The 25,197-nt window shown below is 44.0% G+C and overlaps 1 protein-coding gene and 1 pseudogene across 1 annotated transcript in view; one reads left to right on the top strand and one right to left on the bottom strand.

The window, feature by feature from the left end:
- Window positions 1-10,059: 10,059 nt before the first annotated feature.
- The window catches only part of LOC140719593 (CD276 antigen-like), a 30,129-nt gene continuing 14,991 nt past the window's right edge, over window positions 10,060-25,197 (bottom strand). The window contains exons 4-7 of the mRNA XM_073034296.1: window positions 24,785-24,857; window positions 20,700-21,053; window positions 15,928-16,212; window positions 10,060-12,660 (exon numbers count right to left, since the gene is read on the bottom strand). Coding sequence (XP_072890397.1) covers window positions 12,503-12,660; window positions 15,928-16,212; window positions 20,700-21,053; window positions 24,785-24,857 — 870 coding nt within the window. The 3' untranslated portion in view covers window positions 10,060-12,502. The remainder of the gene's footprint in view (window positions 12,661-15,927; window positions 16,213-20,699; window positions 21,054-24,784; window positions 24,858-25,197) is intronic.
- LOC140719575 (T-complex protein 1 subunit delta pseudogene) lies at window positions 13,525-15,159 on the top strand (annotated as a pseudogene).

Genomic DNA, 25,197 nt, shown 5'->3' with positions numbered 1-25,197 from the left:
CCAAACAGGCTGAAAGCAGAACAGACAGCTCTTACAGAGCTGCTAAATGAAATACCTGCAGCGTAACAGTAAAGATGCGAACCGGGGCATTACAGATCAAAAAAGGCATTGGACTTGCATGAGAAGAAAAAAGTTGGAAATAATGGAAGAGAAATAAGATTGGTGCAATGCCATCCCTTGGAGCTAGCATGGATATGATGGAGTGAATGGCCTCCTGTGTCATTATAAATATATATCAAGATGGTTAGAGTCAGTATTCATGCTGCTTATGTTGTGTGATTAATTTTTGAAATTGTCTTGAATGTACTTTCAGATTTGTGGTGCATATTAATTGCTGTTGCTCTTTCTTCCTCCAACCGAAGGTGCCTCATTCGTTGAGCATCACACAAATTGTTAGTCAACTATTTCTTGCGAGCTTTTCAGGAACTGAAGTACAATAGCCAACCCATCACAGGGAAATGGGTGTTGTTCAATCAGTGGCCGAGTTGAGGCTGGGCAAGTTTAATAGCTGCATGCACACAGAATGCGGGAGGAACTCAGCAGGTCAGGCAGCGTCAAGGGAAATGAGTAGACAGTCCACGTTTCGGGCTGAAGAAGGGTCTCGGCCCGAAACATCGACTGTTTACTCTTTTCCATAGATGCTGCCTGACCTGCTGGGGGAAGGGTGTGTGTGTGTGTGTGTGTGTGTGTGTGTGTGTGTGTGTGTGTGTGTGTGTGTGTGTGTGTGTGTGTGTGTGTGTGTGTGTGTGTGTGTGTGTGTGTGTGTGTGTGTGTGTGTGTGTGTGTGTGTGTGTGTGTGTGTGTGTGTGTGTGTGTGTGTGTGTGTGTGTGTGTCTTCCTCATGTTTGAAATTTAATAGCTACAGAGGTTTACCCAGTTCCCCAGGTACAATAACGTAAAGAGCTGGAGCGAGTTTTAAGCCTGAGTGAATGCACCGAAAAGAAATTGAATTGTGCTGTCTGAGCTGACCAATTATAAGGTAACAATAACTTTTAAAAAAAATCTGAGCAGACTTTAACGTAGAAAGAATTTAAAGTAATTGTTATTTTAAAGCAGTTGTAAAATTAGTCAGCTCCATCATGGGCTCTAGCCTCCGTAGTATCCAAAACATCTTCGGGGAACGGCCCCACAGAACAGTGGTGACAATCTTGAAGGGCCCCATCACCCAGGCCGTGCCCTTTTCTCACTGTTACCATCAGGGAGGAGGTACAGAAGCCTGAAGGCACACACTCAGCGATTCAGGAACAGCTTCTTCCCCTCTGCCGTCAGATTTCTGAATGGACGTCAAACCCATGAACACCACCTCACTACTTTTTATTTAATTTCAGTTTTTGCGCTACTTACTTAATTTAAATATTTAATATACATACTTTACTATAGTATGAATTGTATACTTACTGCAATTCGCAGTTTTTTTCTGTATTTATCATATATTGCATTGTACTGTTGACGCTAAGTAATCAATTTCATGACATATGTCGGTGATGTTAAACCTGATTCTGATTCAGAGCCATCAATGTTGTTCTCAACAATACTTGATTTAGACACAATTCTGTCATTCTAGTGCTCCACCCAGACCTGTCTATTATCGTAGCTGGAAACATGGGTAAGTTTTGCCGAGAACAAACTTTGCTGTTGGTGTGAACTGGCTTACATAGGGCAGGAACAACTTTTCACTGTGATGTAGTTGTTACAATGCCTCAGCCGCTGAGGATGTCTCAGGAAGCAAATTAATTATCAGCTTTAAGAAAAACAAAATTGTTTCGTGAATGGTGCACCTCCAGTTGTACTATGCGAGATCCGGATTGGATTCACAAACAAACAATCTGCAGGTGCTGGAAATCCAAAGCAACGCACGCAAGAAGCTGGAGGAACTCAGTTGGCCAAGATCCCTCAGTGATTCATTACTGATTCATTGGTAGGATAAAGAGAGCTTTGAGGGTTGTTTCTTACTGGAAGCCTTTGTCTGGTAGCGTGCCACAGATGCTGGGGACGGGACCTGTGTTGTTTGCAACTCATATAGTCTGTAAGGCATGGCGTCTTCCCCCTTCCTTCTCAGTCTTGAAGAAGGGTCTCGGCCTGAAACGTCGCCAGTTTATTCATTTCCATGGATGCTTCCTGACCTGCTGAGTTCCTCCAGCATTTTGTGTGTGTTGTTTTTTTAGTAACTTTGTGGAATGTGCTAAAAATAGGTGGGGTTGTAGATAATTTACTTATTAAGAAGCACTATATGGTAACAGGCCCTTCCAACACATGAGTAGGTGCTGCCCAATCACACCCATGTGACCTATAAACCTACTAACCTGTATTTGGCATGTGGGAGGAGCCCAGAGGGAAACCACACGGTGACGGGGAGAACGTACGTACTGTACAAATTCCTTACGGGCAGCAACAGGTATGGAACCCAGGATGCTGGGTGCTGTAATAGAGTTAGGCCAGCTACAAAGCTGCCCTGTTGCCCCGGTAACCTAACGTAGAAGGTGAAGAGAAATTACTGAGGGATCTTGGCCAGGTAGATATGTGGGCTGGGGATTGGCAAATGGCTTCCAATCCAGATAAATGTGAGGGTACGGCTTTTTCTGATGAAGAAATCAAACCCCGCGAATGCTAGGGCCCTGGGGAGTGTTATGGAACGGAGGAGAGTAAATACGCAACCCCCCCCCGGAAGTGGTGTCACAGGTAGATAGGGTAGCAAAGAAGAAGTTTGGTACGTTGGACTTGGTCGGTCAGGGCAAGAGTTGAGCCCAGTATGTCACACACACACACAAAATACCTGAGGAACTCAGCAGCTGAGTCAGAAAAGGAATAAGCAGGTCCTGACTAAGAGTCTCGGCCCAAAACATTGACGGTTCCTTTCCCATAGACGCTGCCTGACCTGCTGGGCTCCCCCCCAGAACTTTCTGTGCAATGCTCTGGATCCCCAGCCTCCTGTGTATGTGAAATGCTGCGTGGCGGTTCTACAAGACGTCGGTGAGGCCGCGTTTGGGATATCGAGTTCAGTTTCAGTCAGTCTGCTAAAGGAAAGATGCCATCAGGCTGGAACGAGTGTTGGAAAGGTTTCCCGGGATATTGCCCGGATTTAGAGGCCAGAGTTATAAGGAAAGGGTGTGTAGAAGGAGCTGCCGAAATATAATGGTTGAGGCTGGCATATTCAGAATCAGAATAGAGCCATAGAACACAATAAGCACAGAAGCAAGCCCTTTGGCCCATCTAGTCTGTGCTGAGCCAGTAATCTGCCAAGTCCCATTGACTTGCACTTGTTGCATAGCGCTCCATACCCCACGACATGTTACTGAACGTACAAGAGAACGTGCTATCTTAGATCTGGTCCTGTGCAATGAGACAGGTAAAATCGGTGATCTTGTAGTTAGGGATCCTCTTGGAAAGAGTGACCACAGTATGATTGAATTTCTCATGCGAATGGAGGGTGCAATAGTTCGATCTAAAACCAGTGTTTTATGCCTAAACAATGGAGTCGACAATGGAATGAGGGAGGAGTTGGATAGTGTAGACTGGAAACACAGGCTGTATGGTGGGACCGTTGGGTAACAGTGGAAGACTTTTGAAGACATTTTTCACAGTGCTCAACAAAAGTATATTCCAGTTAAAAGCAAGGACATTAAGGGTGAGGAGAGCCAGACTTGGTTAACTAAGGAACTAAAGTAAGGCATCAAATTAAAAGCTTGTGGATAGAAAGTTGCCAGGAGTAGTGGGAAACTGGAAGATTGGGAAAACTTTAAAAAACAACCAAGTACCACTAAGCCAGCAATAAAGAAAGGGAAGCTAGATTATGAAAATAAACTAGTACAAAATATAAAAACACTAGTGCGTTTTTACAATTATATAAAGTGGAAAAGGGTGGCTAAAATGAATGTAGGTCCCTTGGAGGACGAGAAGGAGGAATTAATATTGGGTGATGAGGAAATGGCCGAGGCTTTGAATGACTATTTTGTGTTGGTCTTCATGGTGGAGGATACGTCTAGCATGCCAAAGAGAGATGTTATGGATGTGATGGGAGGTGAGGATCTCAATACAATATCTATCACTAGAGGTGGTGCTGAGCAAACTTGTGGGCCTGAAGATAGATAAGTCCCCTGATCCTGATGGAATGTATCCCAGGGAACTGAGAGAAATGGCAGAAGTTATAGTAGAGGCTTTGGTGATGATTTACCAAAATTCACTTGACTCTGGGCAGGTCCCGGCAGATTAGAAGACAGTGAATGTCGCGCCACTGTTCAATAAAGGATGTAGGCAAAAGGCTGGTAAACTGTAGGCTAGATCGTTTAGATCTGCAGTTGGGAAAATGCTTGAAGCTATCATTAAAGAAGAAATAGCGAGGCATCTGGGAAGAAATGGATCCATCAGGCAGATGCAACATGGATTCAGCAAAGGCAGGTCCTGTTTGACAAACTTACTGGAGTTCTTTGAGGATATAATGAGTGCAGTGTATAGATGGGAACTGATGGACACTATTTACTTGGATTTTCAGAAGGTGTTCGATAAGATGCCACATAAAAGACTTATCCATAAGATAAGGATGCATAGAGTTGGAGATGATGTATTAGCATGGATAGAGGATTGGTTAACCAATAGAAAGCAGAGAATTGGGATACATGGGTGTTTCTCCGGTTGGCAATCAGTGGTGAGTGGTGTGTCGCAGGGGTCGGTGCTGGGCCCACAACTGTTCACGATATACATTAGCGACCTGGAAGAGGGGGCTGAGTGTAGTGTATCTAAGTTTGCTGATGACGCTAAATTGTGCAGATGATAGCAAATTGTGCAGAAGACATGAAGAGTCTGCAGAGGGATATAGATAGGTTAAGTGAGTGGGCGATGTTCTGGCAGATGGCGTACAATGTTGGTAAATGTGAGGTCATCCACTTTGGAAGAACAAAATGGAAGAGTAGATTATTATTTAAATGGTAAAAATTGCAGCATGCTGCTGTGCGGAGGGACTTGGGAGTGCTTGTGCATGAATCACAAAAGGTTGGTTTGCAGGTGCAGCAGGCTACCAAGAAGGCAAATGGAATGTTGGCTTTCATTGACAGAGGGATTGAATTCAAGAGCAGGGAGGTCATGCTGCAACTCTACAGGGTACTGGTGAGGCCGCACCTGGAGTACTGCGTGCAGGTCTGGTCTCCTTTCTTGACGAAGGATATACTAGCTTTGGAGGAGGTGCAGAGGAGATTCACCAGGTTGATTTCGTAGATGAGGAAGTTGAATCTATGAAGAGAGATTGAGTCGCTTTGGACTCTACTCACTGGAATTCAGAAAAATGAGAGGAGATCTTATTGAAACATATAATATTATGAAAGGGATAGATAAGATAGAGGCAGGAAAGTTGTTTCCACTGGTAGGTGAGACTAGAACTAGGGGACATAGCCTCAAGATTTGGGGGAGTAGATTTAGGATGGAGATGAGGAGGAACTGTTTTTCCCAGAGAGTGATGAATCTGTGGTGTTCTCTGTCCAATGAAACAGTGGAGGCTACCTCAGTAAATATATTTAAAACAAGTTTGGATAGATTTTTTGCATTGAAAGGGAATTAAGGGTTATGGGGAAAAGGCAGGTAGGTGGAGATGAGTCCATGGCCGGATCATCCATGATCTTATTGAATGGCGGAGCAGGCTCGACGGGCCAGATGGCCGACTCCTGCTCCTATTTCTTATCTTCTAAATACTCTTTGTGGTTTCAGTGTTGCCAGGAAGCCACCAGTTCTGAGCCGCTCTTGTCTAGGTGCCCAGCATGACTGATCTTGTTTCATGGATGAGCAGGAATTCCTGGACAGTGATGGATTAATAACACTGCTGTGGTTGCTGAGGATATATCATTTCTCAACATTGTCTTGAAAGTAAACATCACCCGTCACTCAGGAAGGCATGAATTGAGCAGCTCGTGCTTGGAGTATTCTGGGAATAAAGCGTGAACGTTAAATTGTCTATCACCCATCCATTAAATTTCTCTTTGTGTAAAAATCAGCTCACCTGGCCTGATTCCAAAACATTTAGTCAAGTTTATCATCATTTAACCGTATAAGTACGGTTAAATATGTATACATGTATACATATGTAAATATGTATAATGTATACATTATACATTCTATATAATGTATAGAGAAATGAGAATGTTTCTTCAAACCAGGGTGTAAAGCACGTTATACACATAACACACGATAACTTATGCAGGTAAGGATAAAATCTACAGATGAATCACACATAAATAACAAACTAAAGGGCATTAATTTTAAATATTGTAAGGTACAGAACAAGTTAACCACTGACACTTTGAATACAATGCAGCCAGGAGTTCAGAAGCCTGATGGCCTGAAGGAAGAAACAGTTTCTCATCCTGACCGTTCCTGTTTTTATGCATCGGAGTCTCCTGCCTGATGGTAGAAAGTCAAAGAGGATGCTGGATGGATGGGTGGGATCCTTAATAATACTAAAGGGCCCTGCTTATGCAGAACTCCTGATAAATGTCCCCGATGGATGGTAGGGAGACCCCTACAATCCTCTGAGCTTTTCTCACCGTCCTTTGTAGGGACTTGCGGTCTGATGCTCAACTGCAACTCGTTGGAGATGCAACTTGTCAGGACACTCTCAATGGTGCTCCTGTAAAGCACAGTTAACATGCGGGCGGGAGCCTTGCTTGCCTCAATCTCCTCAGGAAGTGGAGGTGCTCTTGTGCCTTCTTGTTCAGGGAGGTGATATTAAGGGACCAAGTGAGGCCATCCGTGATGTGAACTCCTAGGAACTTGGTGCACTTCACTTTCTCTACGGAGGAGCCCTGCATTCGCGGAGGGGGATGGTTTGTCTGCACCTTCCTGAAGTCCACGGTGATCTCCTTTGCCTTCTCCACGTTCAGGCTTAGATTGTTCCTCTCACACCGGCCCACCAGCCGCTCCACTTCCTCGCTATACTCTGTCTCGTCATCGTTCTTGGTGAGCCCGACCGCTGTTGCGTCATCCACAAACCTGATGGCATGGTTTGAGCTGGATCCTGCGACACAGTCGTGCGTCGGCAGTGTGACAGCAGCGGGCTGAGCTCACAGCCCTGGGGAGAGCCGGTGTTCAGAATAACGGAAGAGGAGATGTTGCTGCCCACATGGACTGACTGTGGCCTTACTATTAAGAAATCCAGTATCCAATGGCAGCGGGACGAGCTTCCAATGAGTTATCATCCTACCTAAACAGTGGAAAATATAAGCGAATCTTTTGTATTTATATTTATTATGTTTTTTTATTATTGTATTCTTTATCTGATTATGTTTTTAGTGCTACATCAGATCCAAGCTAAAAATTATTTCATACTCCTTTACATTTGTGTACTGGAAATGGCATTAAACAATCTTGAATCTTGAACCTTAATGTGCTCAGAGTGCCAATGCAGACAATCACAAACACAAGAAAATCCGCAGTTGCTGGAAATCCAGAGCAACACACACAAAATGCTGGAGGAACTCAGCGAGCCAAGCAGCATCTACGAAAGTGAATAAACGGTCGATGTTTTGGGCCAAGTCTCTTCTTGAGGACTGAAAGGAAGGGGGATGACACCAGAATAAAAAGCTGGGGGGAGGGGAAGGAGGCTAGCTGGAAGGTTTTAGATGAAGCCAGGTGGGTGGGAAAGGTAAAGCACTGGAGAAGAAGGACTCTGATAGGAGAGGAGAGTGGTTTCAGACAGCCTAATCCCCGGTGCATTTCTAAACCTGAAATGGAGAGTTTATAGATTATTTTGTTTTCCTTATTTTTACATACTTTTAAGTGTTGAGTGTGGACGAGTGCATCAGTGGAAAAGAGTTATTTATTCTGACAGTATCGAGTTAACGCAGTTCATCTTGTGTAACTTTCCTGCAAAATTATTTGCCTTCATTCACTCTTGCTTTGCTAATTTCTAATCCCAGACTCCCAGTGTTCTTAATGCTTTTCATCATCTTGGGGTTTGCACAGGAAAAAGCAGATTAAGGAATGAGGTAAGATTAAACTTTATCTCTAGTGATTTAGGGCTCGCACCACCAGGTTTAGAAATAATTACTATCTTTCAACCCTCAACGATTGAGCTCTCAAAGAAAGGGGATAACTTCACCCAACTTCACTCGCCCCATCATTGAAATGTTCCCATAACCAATGGACTCACTTTCAAGGACTCTTCATCTCAATTCTCAATATTTATTGCTTATTATAATATTGTTTTCTCTTTTTTTTTTGCATTTGCACAGTTCTGCATGCTGCACTCCGGCCAAAAGCCCCAGTTGGGTGATCATTCATTAATTCTATAGATTTGTTGAGTACACCCACAAGAAAATGAATCTTGGGGTTGTATATGTACTTTGATAATAAAATTTGCTTTGTACTCTGTGATGTGCCAGTGTAAAGTTACATCATATCTCAATTGGCACAAAGCAAAAAATACAAAATTTTTTGAGTAAAAAATACAAGTTTTTACTCAAACTGGTCACGAACAACACACGTGAAGAAACAGTGGTCATCACTTAAAGTGGAATTCCATACTACAGCCACTGGGAAATCTTACTGAGACACTGAAGATCTGGGGGTAATTGTTCTTTCAGCGCAGGGGTTGATGGTGGATAGCCTTTTTTGCTGATTGCACTGTCAACTTAGAGTTGCACAACCTGTGGGAGGAGGAACGCATCAAGGCAAAGGTACTTTACAGACTGACAATTATAGACAGTTTTGATCAGCAAGTGACAGTTTTCACTTAAATAAAAACAGAACGTGTTGGGGAAAGTTCAGCAGATTACACAACATTTCTGGGAGAGTAAGACCAGTATTGCAAGTCCCTCATCGGGAAAAGCCTCATCGTGAGATCCCGTACAACACAGACTAAGGAACTGAGAGAAGGGAATAGGATCCTCGCCAGTGACGGGGAGGGAAAAGGTGCAGCTCAGGTAACTGTCAGTGGGTTTGTACTTGATGTTGGTAGATAATCTGTCTCCTGAGACGGAGAGAAATCGAGAAAGGTGAGAGCGGTGTTGGAAGTGGACCGAGTGAATTTGAGGGTTGGGCGGAAGTTGGTTGAAACACTGATGAAGTTGGCAAGCTCTCTCTGGGACGCGGGATGCAGATGCAATGCGGCCGCCAAGGTAACAGAGGAAGCGTGAGGCAGTGGTGCCGCTGTAGGTTTGGGAACGTGGACAGCCGATGAAAATTCAAGCATGACTAGCTTCCATGCTAGTACCAGATCTAAGGTGAGGCTGTGGACATTTGCATAGGCCCCATCTATGCCTGCCCTTCCAGGAGATGAATTACTGGTCTCTGCTGTGCTGTTGCTATCATAGGGTTGTCACAAGGTTGATTCTAGATTGTGGAAGGTTTAGGTTTGGTGAGAATAATCCTGTAGATGTCAAGGAGAGATGCTTACATGTTATCTTATTGGAGATGTTATTTCCAATCATTAATATGGGGCAGATACTCATAGCTATTTAGCAGCCCATGTGGTTATTGGCGGTACCATTATCAGCTGAAACTGAACAGAAAACTGTGCTAGTGGCAGTGAGTACCCTCACGGCCTTTACAATGAGCACGGGACGTGTGAGCTTCAGGAAAGGCGAGAGAGGTGTTGGAAATGGACTGAGTGAATCTGAGTCGGCTGAAAGGCAGATGAAGTTAACAGGCTCTGTGTGGACACAGAAAGCAGCCGCCAGCGTAGCAGAGGGAGTGTTATGGAGCGTTGCCGGTGTAGGCTTGGGAACGTGTATTCTTCCACGTAGCCGGTGTTGCTCCGCATGGACACGCTCACCCCGTAGAATGGCAACCAGCGGACTGTGAGGAATATTGACAGCACAGTTGGAGCTCCAGTTCACGTGCTTTACATACAATGGGGCGCGTGCTTTTTGCTCCAAGACTTAGAAGAGCTCACATTTTCAGTATGTTAATTAGGCATTGTGGCAACAATTGTGCCTTGGGGCCATTTCACATCCAACCTTGGAGTCCTCAGAGCCCAGGACCGGGTACAAGTGGTGAGATTTTGTTCACTTCCATCCTATCTGCATTTTTGATAAGTGAACTCAAGGCTTAGAAAAGTGAAACAAAGCTAAAATTAAATTCTGTTAAATTATGATGTTTATATCAATAAAAATGCAATATCAGCAAAACACATTGTACTGTCATGCTTTTGTACACAAGGAAATTACTCGTACATGATAGCGCGTAACATGTTGCTTACAATGCAAGCAAGTATTTGTGTAAGTAATAATGTACAAAGTTATCATGAATACAATTACAAAATGGACCATTACAGGCACAGTTTGAAATGGATTGAAAACAAAACTCTGGGAACAAACATGGCAGTGAAATAACCTGAGTTTCTAGTTTCTCTCAGTACGGAATTTAAACTCCCTCTCACAAGAGTGGAAGTAAGGCTATTAGACCTTCCAAGCCTAACGGAGCAGGTTATGTGATTATAGCTGATCATTACTGGCTCAACCGTGAGACCATAGGAGCAGAATTAGACCATTCGGCACATCGAGTTTGCTCCACTGTTCCATCACAGCTGATTTATTAACCCTCTCAATCCCACTCTCCTGGCTTCTTCCCAGAAACTCAGCTAATCCAGAAGCTACCTTGATTATGGATCAGCAGGCCTGGTGAGATCAGGCACATCTACACGGGACGCAGAAGAGTATAGCACAGGACCAGAGTCTTCAGCCCACAGTGTCTACGCCGAACACAAAGCCAAAATTAAACTAAATCTCTTCTGGCTCCACGTTCCTCCATCCTCATGTGACTGTCTAATAAAACACTCTTAAATGCCCCTATCAACCTCACTACCCCTAGCGGCTCATTCTAGGCACCTAGCTCGCTCTATGCGAAGCTTGCCTCACGCATCTCCAGAGGAAACAAAGCAAGGTTGCCCTTATCTCTGTCTAGAGAGGTCCCAATGGGTTCCACCATGCATCTGGGCAAGGTGCTTAATTTGAATCTTATCACTGGATGCCCCCAGTGAATCAAGATGGAAATATTCCTGCAGGTAAGGGCACTTGGATATTCTATCCTCAAAAGCAGGCAGACTCCAGGTAAGAACCTGAGAAAATGTGCAGATACTGACAATCGGAGCAACACACACAATATGCTGGAGTAACTCAACAGGCCAGGTAGCATCTATGGAAGAGAGTAGAGTCGGCATTTATGGCGGAAACCCTTCAGCAGGACCGGAGAAAAAATGCTGAGGAGTAGATTTAAAAGTTTGGGGGGGGGGGGTGGGTAAGGGAGAGAGAAACACAAGGTGAATAGTGAAACCGGGAAGGGGAAGGATGAAGTAAAGAGCCAGGAAATTGACTGAGTTGAGAAACACAAGGTGACAAGTGAAACCTAGAGGGGGAAGGATGAAGTAAAGAGCTGGGAGTTGAAATTTTCGAGACAGAAAAGGAGGAGCACTGGAGGGAGGTGATGGATAGGCAAGAAGATACGGTGAGAGAGGGAAAAGGGGTTGGGAAATGGTGAAAGGGGGTGTGGGTCATTAGCGGAAGTTTGAGAAATCGATGTTCATGCCATCACATTGGAGGCTACCCAAATGGGTAGCTGTCCCTTCAACTTAAGTGTGGCCTCATCAGGACAGTAGAGGAGGCCATGGATGGCCATATTGGAGTGGAAATGGGATTAAAATGGGCGGCCACTGAGAGATCCTCCAGATACTGCAGATGCGCACAGTGAAGAATGGAGAAACCAGCAACCATTGAAAAATGAGGTCATCTCCTGTTGACCTTACAAATTCTAGCAGGGCAGTGGTGAAGTTTTCAGGGATTATAACGTCTGGATTTTTGGCACACAATCTGTGACTTTTATGATCCATGCAGATCAAACTACTGGTTGCTTGATATTCTCTTCCTGCCATATCTGCAGACTCATAACACCGATTGGATCTGTACCACTCGTTCAAAGCCACCCTGCCTCCCCGTTTGCTTTTCCCAGAGCTTTCCTTGAATACTTGCGAATGTTTGAAAGCTTCAAAAGTTTTTAATTTTATTGACAGTTTTAATAGTTTATAATCCCTGAGACAGGCTCTTGCTATCCCTCTGTTAGTACAGCCAACCCCTTGCTCAAGCGTTCCTGTGCCACATTGCTCTCCTCCGAGTGTCTGTTTGCCTGAGAGCTTGATACGGGTGGAAACTACATCCAGGGCCAGGCTGGAAGAGGCAGTGTGGTCCCTGGACAGAGGATTCTGTGGTTGGCAGAAGATTTGTATCTATGTTGACCAGGATCGCGGAATGGATGATTCCCCACATGATGTCCAAGTTTCTTCACCAGTGCTCATGGTACATTTCATTGACTGGAAACCTTGTCAGGGTCACTAGCAGAATTTGGTGTCGACAAGTGTCCAGTCCAGACATTACAGGTGATGCAAAGCAACACAGGAATGATCATTATCATGTCTGACACAGGAAAGGCTTACAAAAAGTTAAGCAAACGTATTTCCAGCAGAACTTTCCAGCACCATTGACATCATGAAAATGAATTGATAGGAAAAAATTTATTTATAGAATCACATTCATATGTTCATTACTGTTAGTTCATCTTTGATTCTTCTTAGCTGCTTTTCTCGTTTAACGAAATACAGAGCAATAATTGTGCCAAGTACCAGCAAAAGTAAGCCCACGGCAATGCAAATGTTCATGAAGGTGACTGCCTGTTCATTCTCTCCTGAATCTGAAAAACATGAAAAGTGAAATTTCATCAGTCGTGTTAAGTCTTCTTTCAAAACATCTGTGACTGCAACTTCAAAAGAAGCTCTCCAATTTTCCCCTTTACGCCTTCCCTTTCAAGTTCCTGCTTACAGCAGGAGATCAGGAATCGCTGTGAAAGTATTGCCACTTGCTTTTTGTCACTCCACCAGGTTCAGGAACTACGCCTCAACTATCAGGCTCCTGAACCATCATCAATAACTTCATCCACCTCAACACTGAAGTGATTCCACAACCTATGGACTCCCTTTCAAGGACTCTACAACTCATTTTTCATTTTAGTCACTATTTATTTATTATTACAGTATTGTTTTTTGCACAGTTTGTCTTTTACACATTGGTTGCTTGTCCATTGTTGTTTGTGTGTAGCTTTTCATTGGCTCTATTGTGTTTCTTTGTATCTACTATGAATGCTCACATGGAGACAAATGTCAGGGTAGCATATGGTGACATATACTATTTGTACTTTGATAATAAATTTATCTTTGAACATTGATATCCTATATTGTGTGATTATTCATGCTGCAGTCTAAGAAAGAAATCACCATTGTATGAATTAAAGAAATTTTGCAAATCATTGTTCCCTCTAAGTTGCACGGGTGCCTGGCAGCGCAGTAGCTGAAATGCTCCCACGCACATAGCCTTTGTTGCCGTGCAGTTGGGATTTTCCTTTATATAATGTGCCAAGTGTTTTTCAGGCTGCGTAAAAATAGTTGGTCTGCGCAGCTGTGAAATGAAATTGAAGGAAAAGACCACAGCCTGCTGCCGGCAGTTCACGCTCTCAATCTGCAGCCATCTTCCTTGTGCTCGGTGTCTGAAGCTCGGCGAAATGCCTGTGAAAAATGCCGGCAAATCCGCCAATAACGTGTTGAAGGGCGTTTATCAGAACCGCGACAAACCTGCTCAGATCTGTTTCAGTAACATCTTGGACGCCAAAGCTGCTGCAGATGCTATAAGAACAAGTCTTGGTCCAAAGGGCGTGGATAAAATGATTCAAGGTGGAAAAGGTGATGTAACCATTACCAATGATGGAGCAACTATATTAAAGCAAATGCAGGTGTTGCATCCAGCAGCAAAAATGCTGGTAGAATTGTCAAAAGCCCAGGATATTGAAGCTGGTGACGGGACCACTTCTGTTTTAGAAATCGCAGGAGCCTTGCTCGATTATTGTGCTAAACTACTTCAAAAAGGAATTCATCCTACAATCATATCTGAATCTTTCCAAAAGGCTGTGGAAAAGGGAGTTGAAATTTTGAATGGCATTGCACAACCCATAGAACTAAGTGACAAAGAATCCCTCCTGAACAGTGCAACTACTGCTTTGAACTCCAAAGTGGTTTCTCAACATGCCAGCCTTCTTGCTCCAATGAGTGTTGGTGCGGTAATGAGCGTAATTGATCCAGCAACTGCAACTAGTGTGGATCTCAGAGATATCAAAATTGTCAGGAAACTGGGAGGAACAATTGATGACTATGAATTGGTGAATGGACTGGTTCTGACTCAGAGAGTTGTCAATACGGGCATAAGTCGTGTAGAAAAGGCTAAAATTGGACTCATACAGTTCTGCTTGTCTGCTCCAAAAACAGATATGGAAAATCAGATCGTAGTGTCTGACTATACTCAGATGGACCGTGTTTTACGTGAAGAAAGAACCTACATTTTGAACTTGGTGGAGCGGATTAAAAAAGCTGGATGCAATGTCCTGCTGATACAAAAATCAATTTTGAGGGATGCATTAAGCAACCTGGCCCTCCACTTCCTCAACAAGATGAAGATTATGGTGATTAAGAACATTGAGTGAGAAGACATTGAGTTCATCTGTAAGACTTTAGGCATAAAGCCAATTGCTCATTTTGAGCAGTTCACACCAGACACGATGGGCACTGCAGAGTTGGCAGAAGAAGCCACTTTGAATGGATCTGGCAAATTAGTCAAGATTACTGGTTGTGCCAATCCAGGAAAAACAGTATCCATTGTGGTTCGAGGGTCCAATAAATTGGTCATGGAAGAGGCTAAGCGTTCCATTCATGATGCTTTATGTGTTATTCGCTGCTTGGTAAAGAAAAGGGCTTTAATTGCTGGAGGGGGAGCTCCTGAGATTGAGTTAGCACTGCGTTTGACGGAGTACTCTCGAACGCTTAGTGGTATGGAGTCTTATTGTGTACGGGCTTTTGCCGATGCCCTGGAAATTATCCCTTCGACTTTGGCTGAAAATGCAGGTCTTAATCCTATTTCTACTGTGATGGAGCTGAAGAAAAGACATGCACAGGGGGAAAAGACTGCAGGAATTAATGTGTGAAAGGATGGTATTTCTAACATTCTGCAGGAGCTGGTTGTTCAGCCTCTGCTGGTCTCCCTCAGTGCCCTGACCTTGGCAACAGAAACTCTTCGCAGTATCCTAAAGATTGATGATGTGGTGACTGCACGATAAATTCAATGTGTTCAACATGTGAAAGATTTCAAATTCCCTGTGGTTTCAACTGCCTTGTCAATGAACCTTGAGACAAGCCATTCGTTCCCATTGACTTGTTTGTGTAGATTTGTCACATCTGTTTCTCTTCAACTAAAGACTGCTATAACTTAATAAAATGTTGGGAGTTTCAAATTTTAAAAAAAGAAATTGAAGGAAAAATTGTTGCAAATGTATGGCCGTCCCCCCCCCCCCCTTAGTGAAGCTCCACCCTTTGGGAATGTATAGCATAAATTTGTGCAACTTTACCACGAATCATGACTAAACATCAAAAATTTGCAGGGCTCTGCCTTTCTGAGTTTCTATCCATTAAAAACTGCAAACTGGAAATTATAGAGAATGAACCATGAGGTGTTGTAAAACGTCTCGCTAGCATAGATAGGTCTAGGTGTGGATAGTAGGGAAAGTGACCATCTCCATATTCTTTGTAACTGAACATATGAGCGATTCAACGAATTCAGAGTGCATTTATATCGAAGCGAAATTCGTCTTCCCCACAGACAGTCACGAAACAAAGAACCATAGGACCAACCAGTTCGAAGAAAAACATCAAACTCCACTCGCCGCCACGCACAAAAAAGAATCAGTCCAACGGCAACAAATAACAAGCAAAAAACACAAAATCAAAAGGCATATTTCAGTTCAGTTCTGCTCAATGTTTGTTATCTTCAGGCTGCACCAATTAAAAATTGCCAAAATGTAGTAATAATTAACTAATTCCCTGAAAATTCAATTTATTGTAGAGTAAAAGAAATAACTCACCTGGCAAAGGCTGGTTGAACCTCCTGATAATAGTCTGGTTAACAAGATGATTCTGTATTTCAGCCACAAGTTTATTACACATGCTCACTTGAGCAACTTCAAGAATACTTTTGAGCGAGTAAAGTCCATCTTCAGTTTTAGAAAATGAAACGTCAGGCTTCAAGTGCTTGTTATTATCTTCACAGTGCCAGGAAACAGATGCCTCAGGATAACCTCGAGATGTTAGAACAAAACTCGTACCAGATGATTGGAATTTGACCAGGACTTCTGGCTCACTGTAGTATGCTGTGGGTTATTAAATAAAACTGATTGGATTATTCAGCAGAAACTTTCATCTTTTGATAATAAATAGCTTATGAAGCATTGGCATGATTTCTATTTGTCCAGATATAAAACCAAATGAATATGTTGGAAAAAAACATCTTCGTTGCACAAGGAGAAACTAGTTATCTTGCAATTACTGTCAGCAGGGACTGAGTCAGATCCTTTCAATTCTCGTCAGTATCAACACAGGAGGCATTTCTTAAACAAGGAAGCTTTAATATATAATCTTAATGAAGGAAAAACAGATTTTGTAAACAAGTTAGCAAGAAACATAAAAACATACTGGAATTTCTGTATGTAGATTTAAAAAAGCGAGTAGCTGAAGTAATTAGAGTTTTCTGGAGAATAAAGCTGCGGAATGAGTCATGTGAAGTGAAGAAATAACAGACACAACATTGGGACACTGACAAACCTGCTGCGACTCTTTGCAGGGTAGACAGAGGAGATGCAGTAGATGTGGTGCACTTGGATTTTCAGAGGGCCTTTGACAAGGTGCCACACATGAGGCTGCTTAGCAACATAAGAGCCCGTGGAATTACAGGGGAGTTACTGGCATGGGTGGAGCATTGGCTGGTCAGCAGAAAACAGAGAGTGGGAATAGAGGGATCCTATTCTGGCTGGCTGCCGGTTACCAGTGGAGTTCCACAGGGGTCGGTGTTGGGACCGCTGCTTTTTACGATGTATGTCAATGATTTGGACTATGGTATTAATGGACTTGTGGCTAAATTTGCCGATGATACAAAGATAGGTGGAGGAGCGGGTAGTGTTGAGGAAACAGAGATCCTGCAAAGAGACTTAGATAGTTTAGGGAAATGGGCAAAGAAGTGGCAAATGAAATACAATGTTGGAAGGTGTATGGTCATGCACTTTGGTGGAAGAAATAAACAGGCAGACTATTACTTAGATGGGGAGAGAACTCAAAATGCAGAGATGCAAAGGGACTTGGGAGTCCTTGTGCAGGATAGCTTAAAGGTTAACCTCCAGGTTGAGTCGGTGGTGAAGAAGGTGAATGCAATGTTGGCATTCATTTCTAGAGGTATAGAATATAGGAGCAGAGATGTGATATTGAGGTTCTAAAAGGCACTTGTGAGACCACACTTGGAGTATTGTGTGCAGTTTAGGTCTCCGTATTTTAGAAAGGATATACTGACATTGGAGAGGGTTCAGAGAAGATTCACAAGGGTGATTCCAGGAATGAAAGATTTACCATATGAGGTACGTCTGGCAGCTCTTGGGCTGTATTCCCTGGAGTTCAGGAGAATGAGGGGGGATCTCATAGAAACATTCCAAATGTTAAAAGGCCTGAACAGATTAGATATGGCAAAGTTGTTTCCCATGGTAGGGGAGTCTAGGACAAGAGGGCACGACATCAGGATTGAAGGACGTCCTTTCAGAACTGAGATGCAGAGAAACTACTTTAGTCAGAAGGTGGTAAATCTGTGGAGTTTGTTGCCACGAGTGTCTGTGGAGGCCAAGTCATTGGTTGTGTTTAAGGCATAGATAGATAGGTTCTTGTTTAGCCAGGGCATCAAGGAGTATGGGGAGAAGGCAAGGGAGTGGGGATGACTGGAAAAATTGGATCAGTCATGATGAACGGTAGAACAGACTCAATGGGCCAAATGGCCTACTTCTGCTCCTATATCTTATGGTCTTAAATATTTTATAACTGTCCTCACAGCAGAAGATCACAGCCGCAAGAGAAAGAGCAGGCAAACCAATAAGTCCCTGGGTTTATAAACCGCCCGGGGCCAGCATTCTAAGGTTTTAAATAAGTGGTTGAAGTGAATGCTTTGCTTATGAATCTTCAAAATTTCCTAGACCCTAGATTAAGAAATTGCAGATTTAACAACCTGAATACAAATGTAACAACCCAATTCAAGAAACTGAGGAGATAGAGAGCAGGAATCTATAGGCCTGTCGGTCTGATATCAGCCAAATGTTGGAATCCATTGTTAGGGAAATAGTAGCAGCACATTTAGAAAATCGTGATATGATCAAATAAAATCAGGGTGTTTTAGTGAAAGAGAATCAGGGCTTTATTTTAGTTCTTTGAGAACATCATAAGCAAAGAGAGTATTTGCATTTCTCCAAAGCACTAAAGAAGGTGCCACATAAAAGGTTATAGGACAAGGCCATGAAGCTGCTTTCTTTCTGCATTGTGTTGCGCATTTATTACAGTAACTAGTCACATGCAACGGCACGGTATTTGGTCGCTAGCAGCTGGGACTGAGCGGCAGCTGTTTTTGGCGGACCCCCGTGCGACTGAGCAGCCCTATTTAGGGAGCACACTGCTCACCCCAATTGGGGAAGGGCCTAGAAAAGGTGGCCTAAAAATTGCCCATTCAATCACTCACCTGGATAGGTTACTGCACCTATCAGGCTATTCCACTACTGCGGTCGAAATAAGAAACAATTACAACCTAAAACTGGCAACAGGGAATGTAAGGACTCTCCTGGACTCGTATGGCATCTCTGACAGACCTCACTGGAGAACAGGCTTGATCGCTGCTGAGCTGAGGCGCTACAACATCGACATTGCTGCCCTGAGGGAGACCAGGCTCCTGGATGAAGGCTCTTTAACAGAGGAAGAGATGGGTTACACCTTCTTCTGGAAAGGCTTCCCCCCAGGTGGACAACATCTCCACGGAGTAGGATTGGCCATCAAGAACACCTTTCTACCAAGTCTCACAGAAACACCTGTTGGCATTAGTGAAAGACTAATGACCCTCCTTATCCCCCTGGCAAAGAAACGTTATGCCACGCTTCTCAGTGCCTATGCACCAACTTTGCCATCTGAGAATGAGGCCAAGGAATGCTTTTATCAGACATTGGGTGAAGCTCTTTGCCGGATCCCGAAGAATGATAAGATCCTTTTGCTTGGGGACTTCAACGCGAGGGTGGGACAGAACAGCAGGATATGGAGTGGAGTGCTAGGTAGGCATGGTGTTGGCCAGGTCAATGCAAATGGCATGAGGCTACTTACTCTTTGCTCTGAGCATAACCTTACCCTAACCAACACCATCTTCCAGCAGAAGACAAAATATAAGACCTCGTGGATGCACCCTCGCTCTAAACATTGGCACATGATCAGCTTCATCATTGTGAGGCGTAGTGACATCAAGGATGTTCTCATCACCCGTGCCATGAGAGGTGCAGAGTGCTGGACTGACCACCGTATGATTGTGGCCAAGCTCCATATGAAAGTGCGTCCCCCACCCTTGCGGCTGCAAAAACCCAATAAAAAGCGGCTAAATTGCAACCGCCTGAGAAACACAGAAGTAAGAAGTGAGTTTCGACACATCCTAGCTGAGAAACTAAAGGAGCTGGAACCTTGTCTGAGTTCAGAAAATACCATGGAACAACAGTGGATTTACATCAGCTCTGCACTCTATGAGGCAGCAGCCCAATCCATCGGCCATAAGAGCAGAAACCACCAAGACTGGTTTGACGATTACTCAGATACCATCCACAACTTGCTTAAGGACATGGACAAAGCACACCGGGCAACTTTAGATAACCCATCATCCATCAGCATCAGGCAGCATTGGCAGGCAGCTCGGAGGAAAGTGCAAAACGCCATACAAAATGAGTGGTGGACTGAAAAGGCACAAGAAATCCAATCCTTTGCCAATAATAATGACATGCATAATTCTTACAATGCTGTCAAAACCATCTACGGCCCAATAAATCGATGCGTTACTCCCCTGAAAACAGCAGATGAACTAACACTTCTGAAGAATCAGAATACCATTCTGCTGAGGTGGGCTGAGCATTTTAACACCCTGCTTAATCAGGACTCTGATGCAGACCCCACCATCCTGGATGAACTGCCTGAACTTCCTCCCATCCACGACCTCAGTCTACCAACAACCTTCCAGGAGGTTCTATCAGCAGTCCATTCCCTTAACAGCGGCAATGGTTTGTTAGAATAGCTGCTACGAGCTCCCTCCATTCAGGTCGGAGGTTTAGCACGGAGAGGAGCTAGGAAGCAGAGGATCAGGTTAAACGGATCATTTTCAAGCCAGCATGCTGCCAATGGTAGGCTGTTACAGGGATCACAATGTGAATAGGAAGTCTGCAATCGTTAGTGAACTTCCCACTTCTGGCATCACAATGGGAAGGAAGGTTCATGACGAAGACATTTTATATGGTAAAGATCAGAGGACAATTCCATATTTGCAATGCTCCCTTTGATCTAAACACCTCCCTCCTCGCACTCGCACTACCAACACCCAAATGACACCCTCCAATTAACTGTGGTTCACGGTTCTTTGGAGCCTATTGTTCGGAGCCGCGTGTTAGATTTAATCCACAGTTCATATTCCGATCTGAAGATTGGTGGCTGAAGTTATTTGCTATATGCGCTAACCCCAGAAAATGTACTAACACCAAATTAATATTTTCCCCCCAAAGAGACAGGAACAAAGGGAAAGTTAAAGCCAGCTTGCCTGCAATTTCCAATGACACCGTCCCTTTGGCACTCCCGATTACACTGCTGACAAAGCACATGTACTGGCCAGCGTCTTCAACTCTCAGTTTATCCAGCTTGAGAGAAACATTGCCGTTTCTGAGTTCCTCTGTAAATAGGCTCGTTCTGCCTGAATACTGCCCGTCCTGTTTATCAAGCTGATCTTTGCCATAATGGTAACTATGCACCACTTTGTTGTCCCTGGTGCGTTGCCAAGTGATTACAATATGTTCAAGCGAGAAGCCGTCAATAACCGCAAAGCCACATCCAAGGACAACGCTTTGACCGTGGATACCAACCGAAGGGGTCTTTGGTACAACAACGTCGAATGCATCTGGAAAATAAATAGTCAGGAAGACCTTTAAACATTTTTGCAGCCTAATCTTTGTTAAGATGCATTTCAGAATAGGCACTTCGAGCCAGATAGGCCAGCAATGCCCTAATATAATTATAATTACAGAGTCTTGGACAAAGTCAAAGAGCAGAGATGGAGCAAAGAATAAAGATGGCACTTTTGCAAGATCTATCGCCACATTCTACGCCAGTCAAAGTACACCCTCACACCTGGTGTGTTATGTGCTAATACTTAGCCGATGGAAAATGAAAAAGGGTGATATACCAATCTGGAAAAGCTACACTGTTTTCTGCCAGTGAGCAGAGACGAGACACCACGTACCGTGAAAAATACATGTTAAAGGTACAAACTGTTAAAAATACTAATTACGCCAGCAGAAAGAAGCTCCGATCACAGCTCCAATTTTAGGCTTCAACTAATATCTGATAAAAAGTATGTTAAAAAAAAACAACCCAGGCCGACAGTCCTGACGGTCTGAGTGGAAACAGCCCTCAAGACCCAAGAGCAAACTTCTGAAGTAAAACCTGCACTGTCTCTGCCCGATCACATTGGCAATCAGTCAGCAATTTCAGACAAGTGATGTAGGATTCCTTTGATGTGTGACTTTCACAGTGACAACTGAAGATACGCCTTCACATTTTACACATGAAGATTGAGTGCTTTGAGCAGGGGTGCAAGCAGGCTTGCTTATCTTTAGCCTGTCCAATTCAAGGGGAGTGCAAAGTTATGTCATCCAGTTCCAGTGCCTTGCATCTCTCCGAAGTGAGAGATGAAGCAGGTACAGGTTACACCCCTATACCGTACTTTTGCATAATGCAAGCTGCTTATAACACGATTGGTGGATTAGGATCAATATTTACATTACAAAGGTCACATTGGTTAAAGCATGATGGCGATTGGAAAAACCTGTTTAAATACTTTGACAGTATCTACAATCTGTTCTATTATCATATGACTTTCTACAATGCAGTGTTTCTCAGGAATGCTATGCATAACCATGTGTATGCACATTACGTGAGACCAAATTTACATGGGTCATACGTTTCCCAGTTTAGTTCTCACAAAGATATTCAGGAAGATGGCGTCTGAGGTTTTTGTGGGCCCAGGAGAATTCTTCCAGTTCGTGACTATGCGTGAGAGGGAGGAGGGGAGGCTTTGGGGTTCTGATGTTTTTGTCATCCATTCTTTAGGGCATTTCTGTTTCGTGGGTGTCTGAGAAGAGTAAGAATTTCAGGTTGTATACTGTATACGTTCTCTGAAATTAAATTGGAACATTTGAACTTGGGCAGCATCTTTCGTAACAGGTAAAAACAATGGCTCATGGAAAATTACTTGTTCCATGGTTCCATTTAATATCAGAGAATGTACAACCTGAAATTCATATTCTTCACAGACATCCACAAAACAGGAAAAACCCCTAAGAATGAATGACAGAATTGTCAGAACCCTAAAGCCTCCCTCCCACTCCCACGCACAAGCAGCAGCAAAGCATTAACCATCCCTCCCTTGCTTCAGCAAAAAACATCAGCCACCCCTCCACCACCCGGCATTCAAGCAATCGCAAAGCCCTCAAAGAGACCATGGTCTGGAGTCCATCAAAGACCAACAGTTAATCCAAACATGGATCAGCATTACAGGGTTGTGGCTGTGTGATGTGACAGGAAACAAGCAGCGATGATAGTGCAAATGCTGAGGATCTTTGAAGAGACTGATTTGGCTTTTTTTTTCCACACACAGGGTTAACCAAAAACCAATAAAATGAGTAAATTCAGAACTGACTCAGTTCCATTGTACAAGTACTGCTGAGGTTTACAATAGTAGGCAGTTCACAGAACAATGAACCACAGATGCAGAAATGGTAGGATTTGTTCAAAAAGTTGATCTGCAACAGAATCTTTGAAAAAAGGAACTCTTACTAAAATGATTGAATTGAATTAACTTTATTACTTACATACTTCATATACATGAGGAGTAAAAATCTTTACGGAGTAGAAAAGATGCAGACATACTGTGGTGAACTACATATACCTGTCTGGACCCCCCCCCCCCCCCCGCTGACTGCTCCTGTGACTCCTCCCACAGACCCCTGCTGACTGCTCCTGTGGCTCCTCCCACAGACCCCTGCTGACAGCTCCTGTGGCTCCTCCCACAGACCCCTGCTGACAGCTCCTGTGGCTCCTCCCACAGACCCCTGCTGACTGTTCCTGTGGCTCCTCCCACAGACCCCTGCTGACAGCTCCTGTGGCTCCTCCCACAGACCCCCGCTGACAGCTCCTGTGGCTCCTCCCACAGACCCCTGCTGACAGCTCCTGTGGCTCCTCCCACAGACCCCTGCTGACAGCTCCTGTGGCTCCTCCCACAGACCCCTGCTGACAGCTCCTGTGGCTCCTCCCACAGACCCCTGCTGACAGCTCCTGTGGCTCCTCCCACAGACCCCTGCTGACAGCTCCTGTGGCTCCTCCCACAGACCCCTGCTGACAGCTCCTGTGGCTCCTCCCACAGACCCCTGCTGACAGCTCCTGTGGCTCCTCCCACAGACCCCTGCTGACTGCTCCTGTGACTCCTCCCACAGACCCCGGAATAAAGGCGATTGGGGCCTGAGCCCTGCCCTCAGTCTCCAGGATGTAGCATGGTGGTCAACTACTGCTTGTTCTTTCTTCCAGTCAATAAAAGCCGATATCTCGCCTCACGTCTCAGAGAGTTATTGATGGTGCATCACATACAAAAAAAATTGTTACTGAAAACTAAGTCAGTTCTGGAATTACTGCCTCGCCCATTTAAGGTGGTTACATGCCTTAGGTTTATCGATGACCTGAATCTGTTACTGTGAAAGTCACAGCACTGTAACATTTAAATAACAGATCTTTTGTCAATATGTTAATTGCTCCTAAGGTGTGATCAATTACTGAAATTGATGACATCAGTGTAATTTATCACCATTTTTTACATGGTAAGGAGATCCTAGCTCGGGTCATAGCACAAAGATCTTGAGGTGGGGCTTGGTGGGTGACAGATGCTTCCCAGAGGTCGTCAGTTAGGCACCCCCTTTCTTAGTTCAGTTTAAGCCCTCTACACCTCCAGAGGGCTCAGCAGTATGACCCAGCATCCCAGGGGCACTCCCCTCCACATCTAGCCAACCATGGGTCATTTTAGGACCCAGCTGATGTCATTCCTCTTCATCCACAGCCAGTGGCTGCTTCGCTCGGCTGCCTCTGAGAGTTCTTTCACAGCCTTTATAAACATTGCAGGAGGGAAGGGTTAGACTGATCTTAAAAGGTCAGCACAACATTGTGGGCCGTAGGTCCTCTACTGTGCTGTAAAGTTCTACATTCTCTGCCTACATTTCCCACTGATCAGCAACTCTGAAATTACTGCAATTCAATTGAAAGGATTTTGGATATTTTTAAAGTTATAATTCCAGGTGGCAATTTTCTGAAAAGACAACTAAGTAGCTTTCTTTTCCCTTTTAAAAAGAGCAAGTGTCGCTCAATAGAATTAAAAACAAAAACAATCTGGAAATCTTAATCAACAACAGAAAATGCCAAAAGCACTCAGTAAATCAGACAGCAATTATGGAAAGAGAAACAAAGTTAAAGGTTCAAGTCAAAAGATATTTCATCAGGTCTCAGTGAAATATTAATTTTGATTTATCTCCATAGTTTCTGTACTACTTTCATAAGGTTACTACTTTTATCTTAAATAAGACTTACCAGAAAGTATGGCATACGCCCAGAGGATTACAGCACAAAGCACTCTGTAGTGGGTTCTGCGAAGATGAGGTTCCTAAAAAAGTGAGTAAGTTTCCAAAAGATTAATAGTCAATCCAAATTTTTTTTTGTAAAAGTAAATAATGAAATCCTGGACCTCCTCACCATACATTTACTTGCCAGACTTTAATTATATATTGAGCCATTCCGCCCAGCAATCCCCCGATTTAATCCTAGCCTAGTCGCGGGGATTGACGGGGAAGCGCAGAAGTTGGGGCGGGGCCACAAAGACTCCCCAGTGCTGGAACCTGATAAGTAATGAAGGAGGTGATGAGAAGCATTAGGGGAGAGGAGAGGGACAGATGAAACCACATGTGGGAGGGGATCTGGTGAGTGAAGTATGTCGGCTGTGGTCG

Source organism: Hemitrygon akajei, chromosome 32 (assembly GCF_048418815.1).
Source record: "Hemitrygon akajei chromosome 32, sHemAka1.3, whole genome shotgun sequence".
Classification (NCBI taxonomy): domain Eukaryota; kingdom Metazoa; phylum Chordata; class Chondrichthyes; order Myliobatiformes; family Dasyatidae; genus Hemitrygon; species Hemitrygon akajei.
The sequence above is the reverse complement of the archived record's forward strand: the minus strand, read 5'-3'. Positions and strand labels throughout refer to the sequence as shown.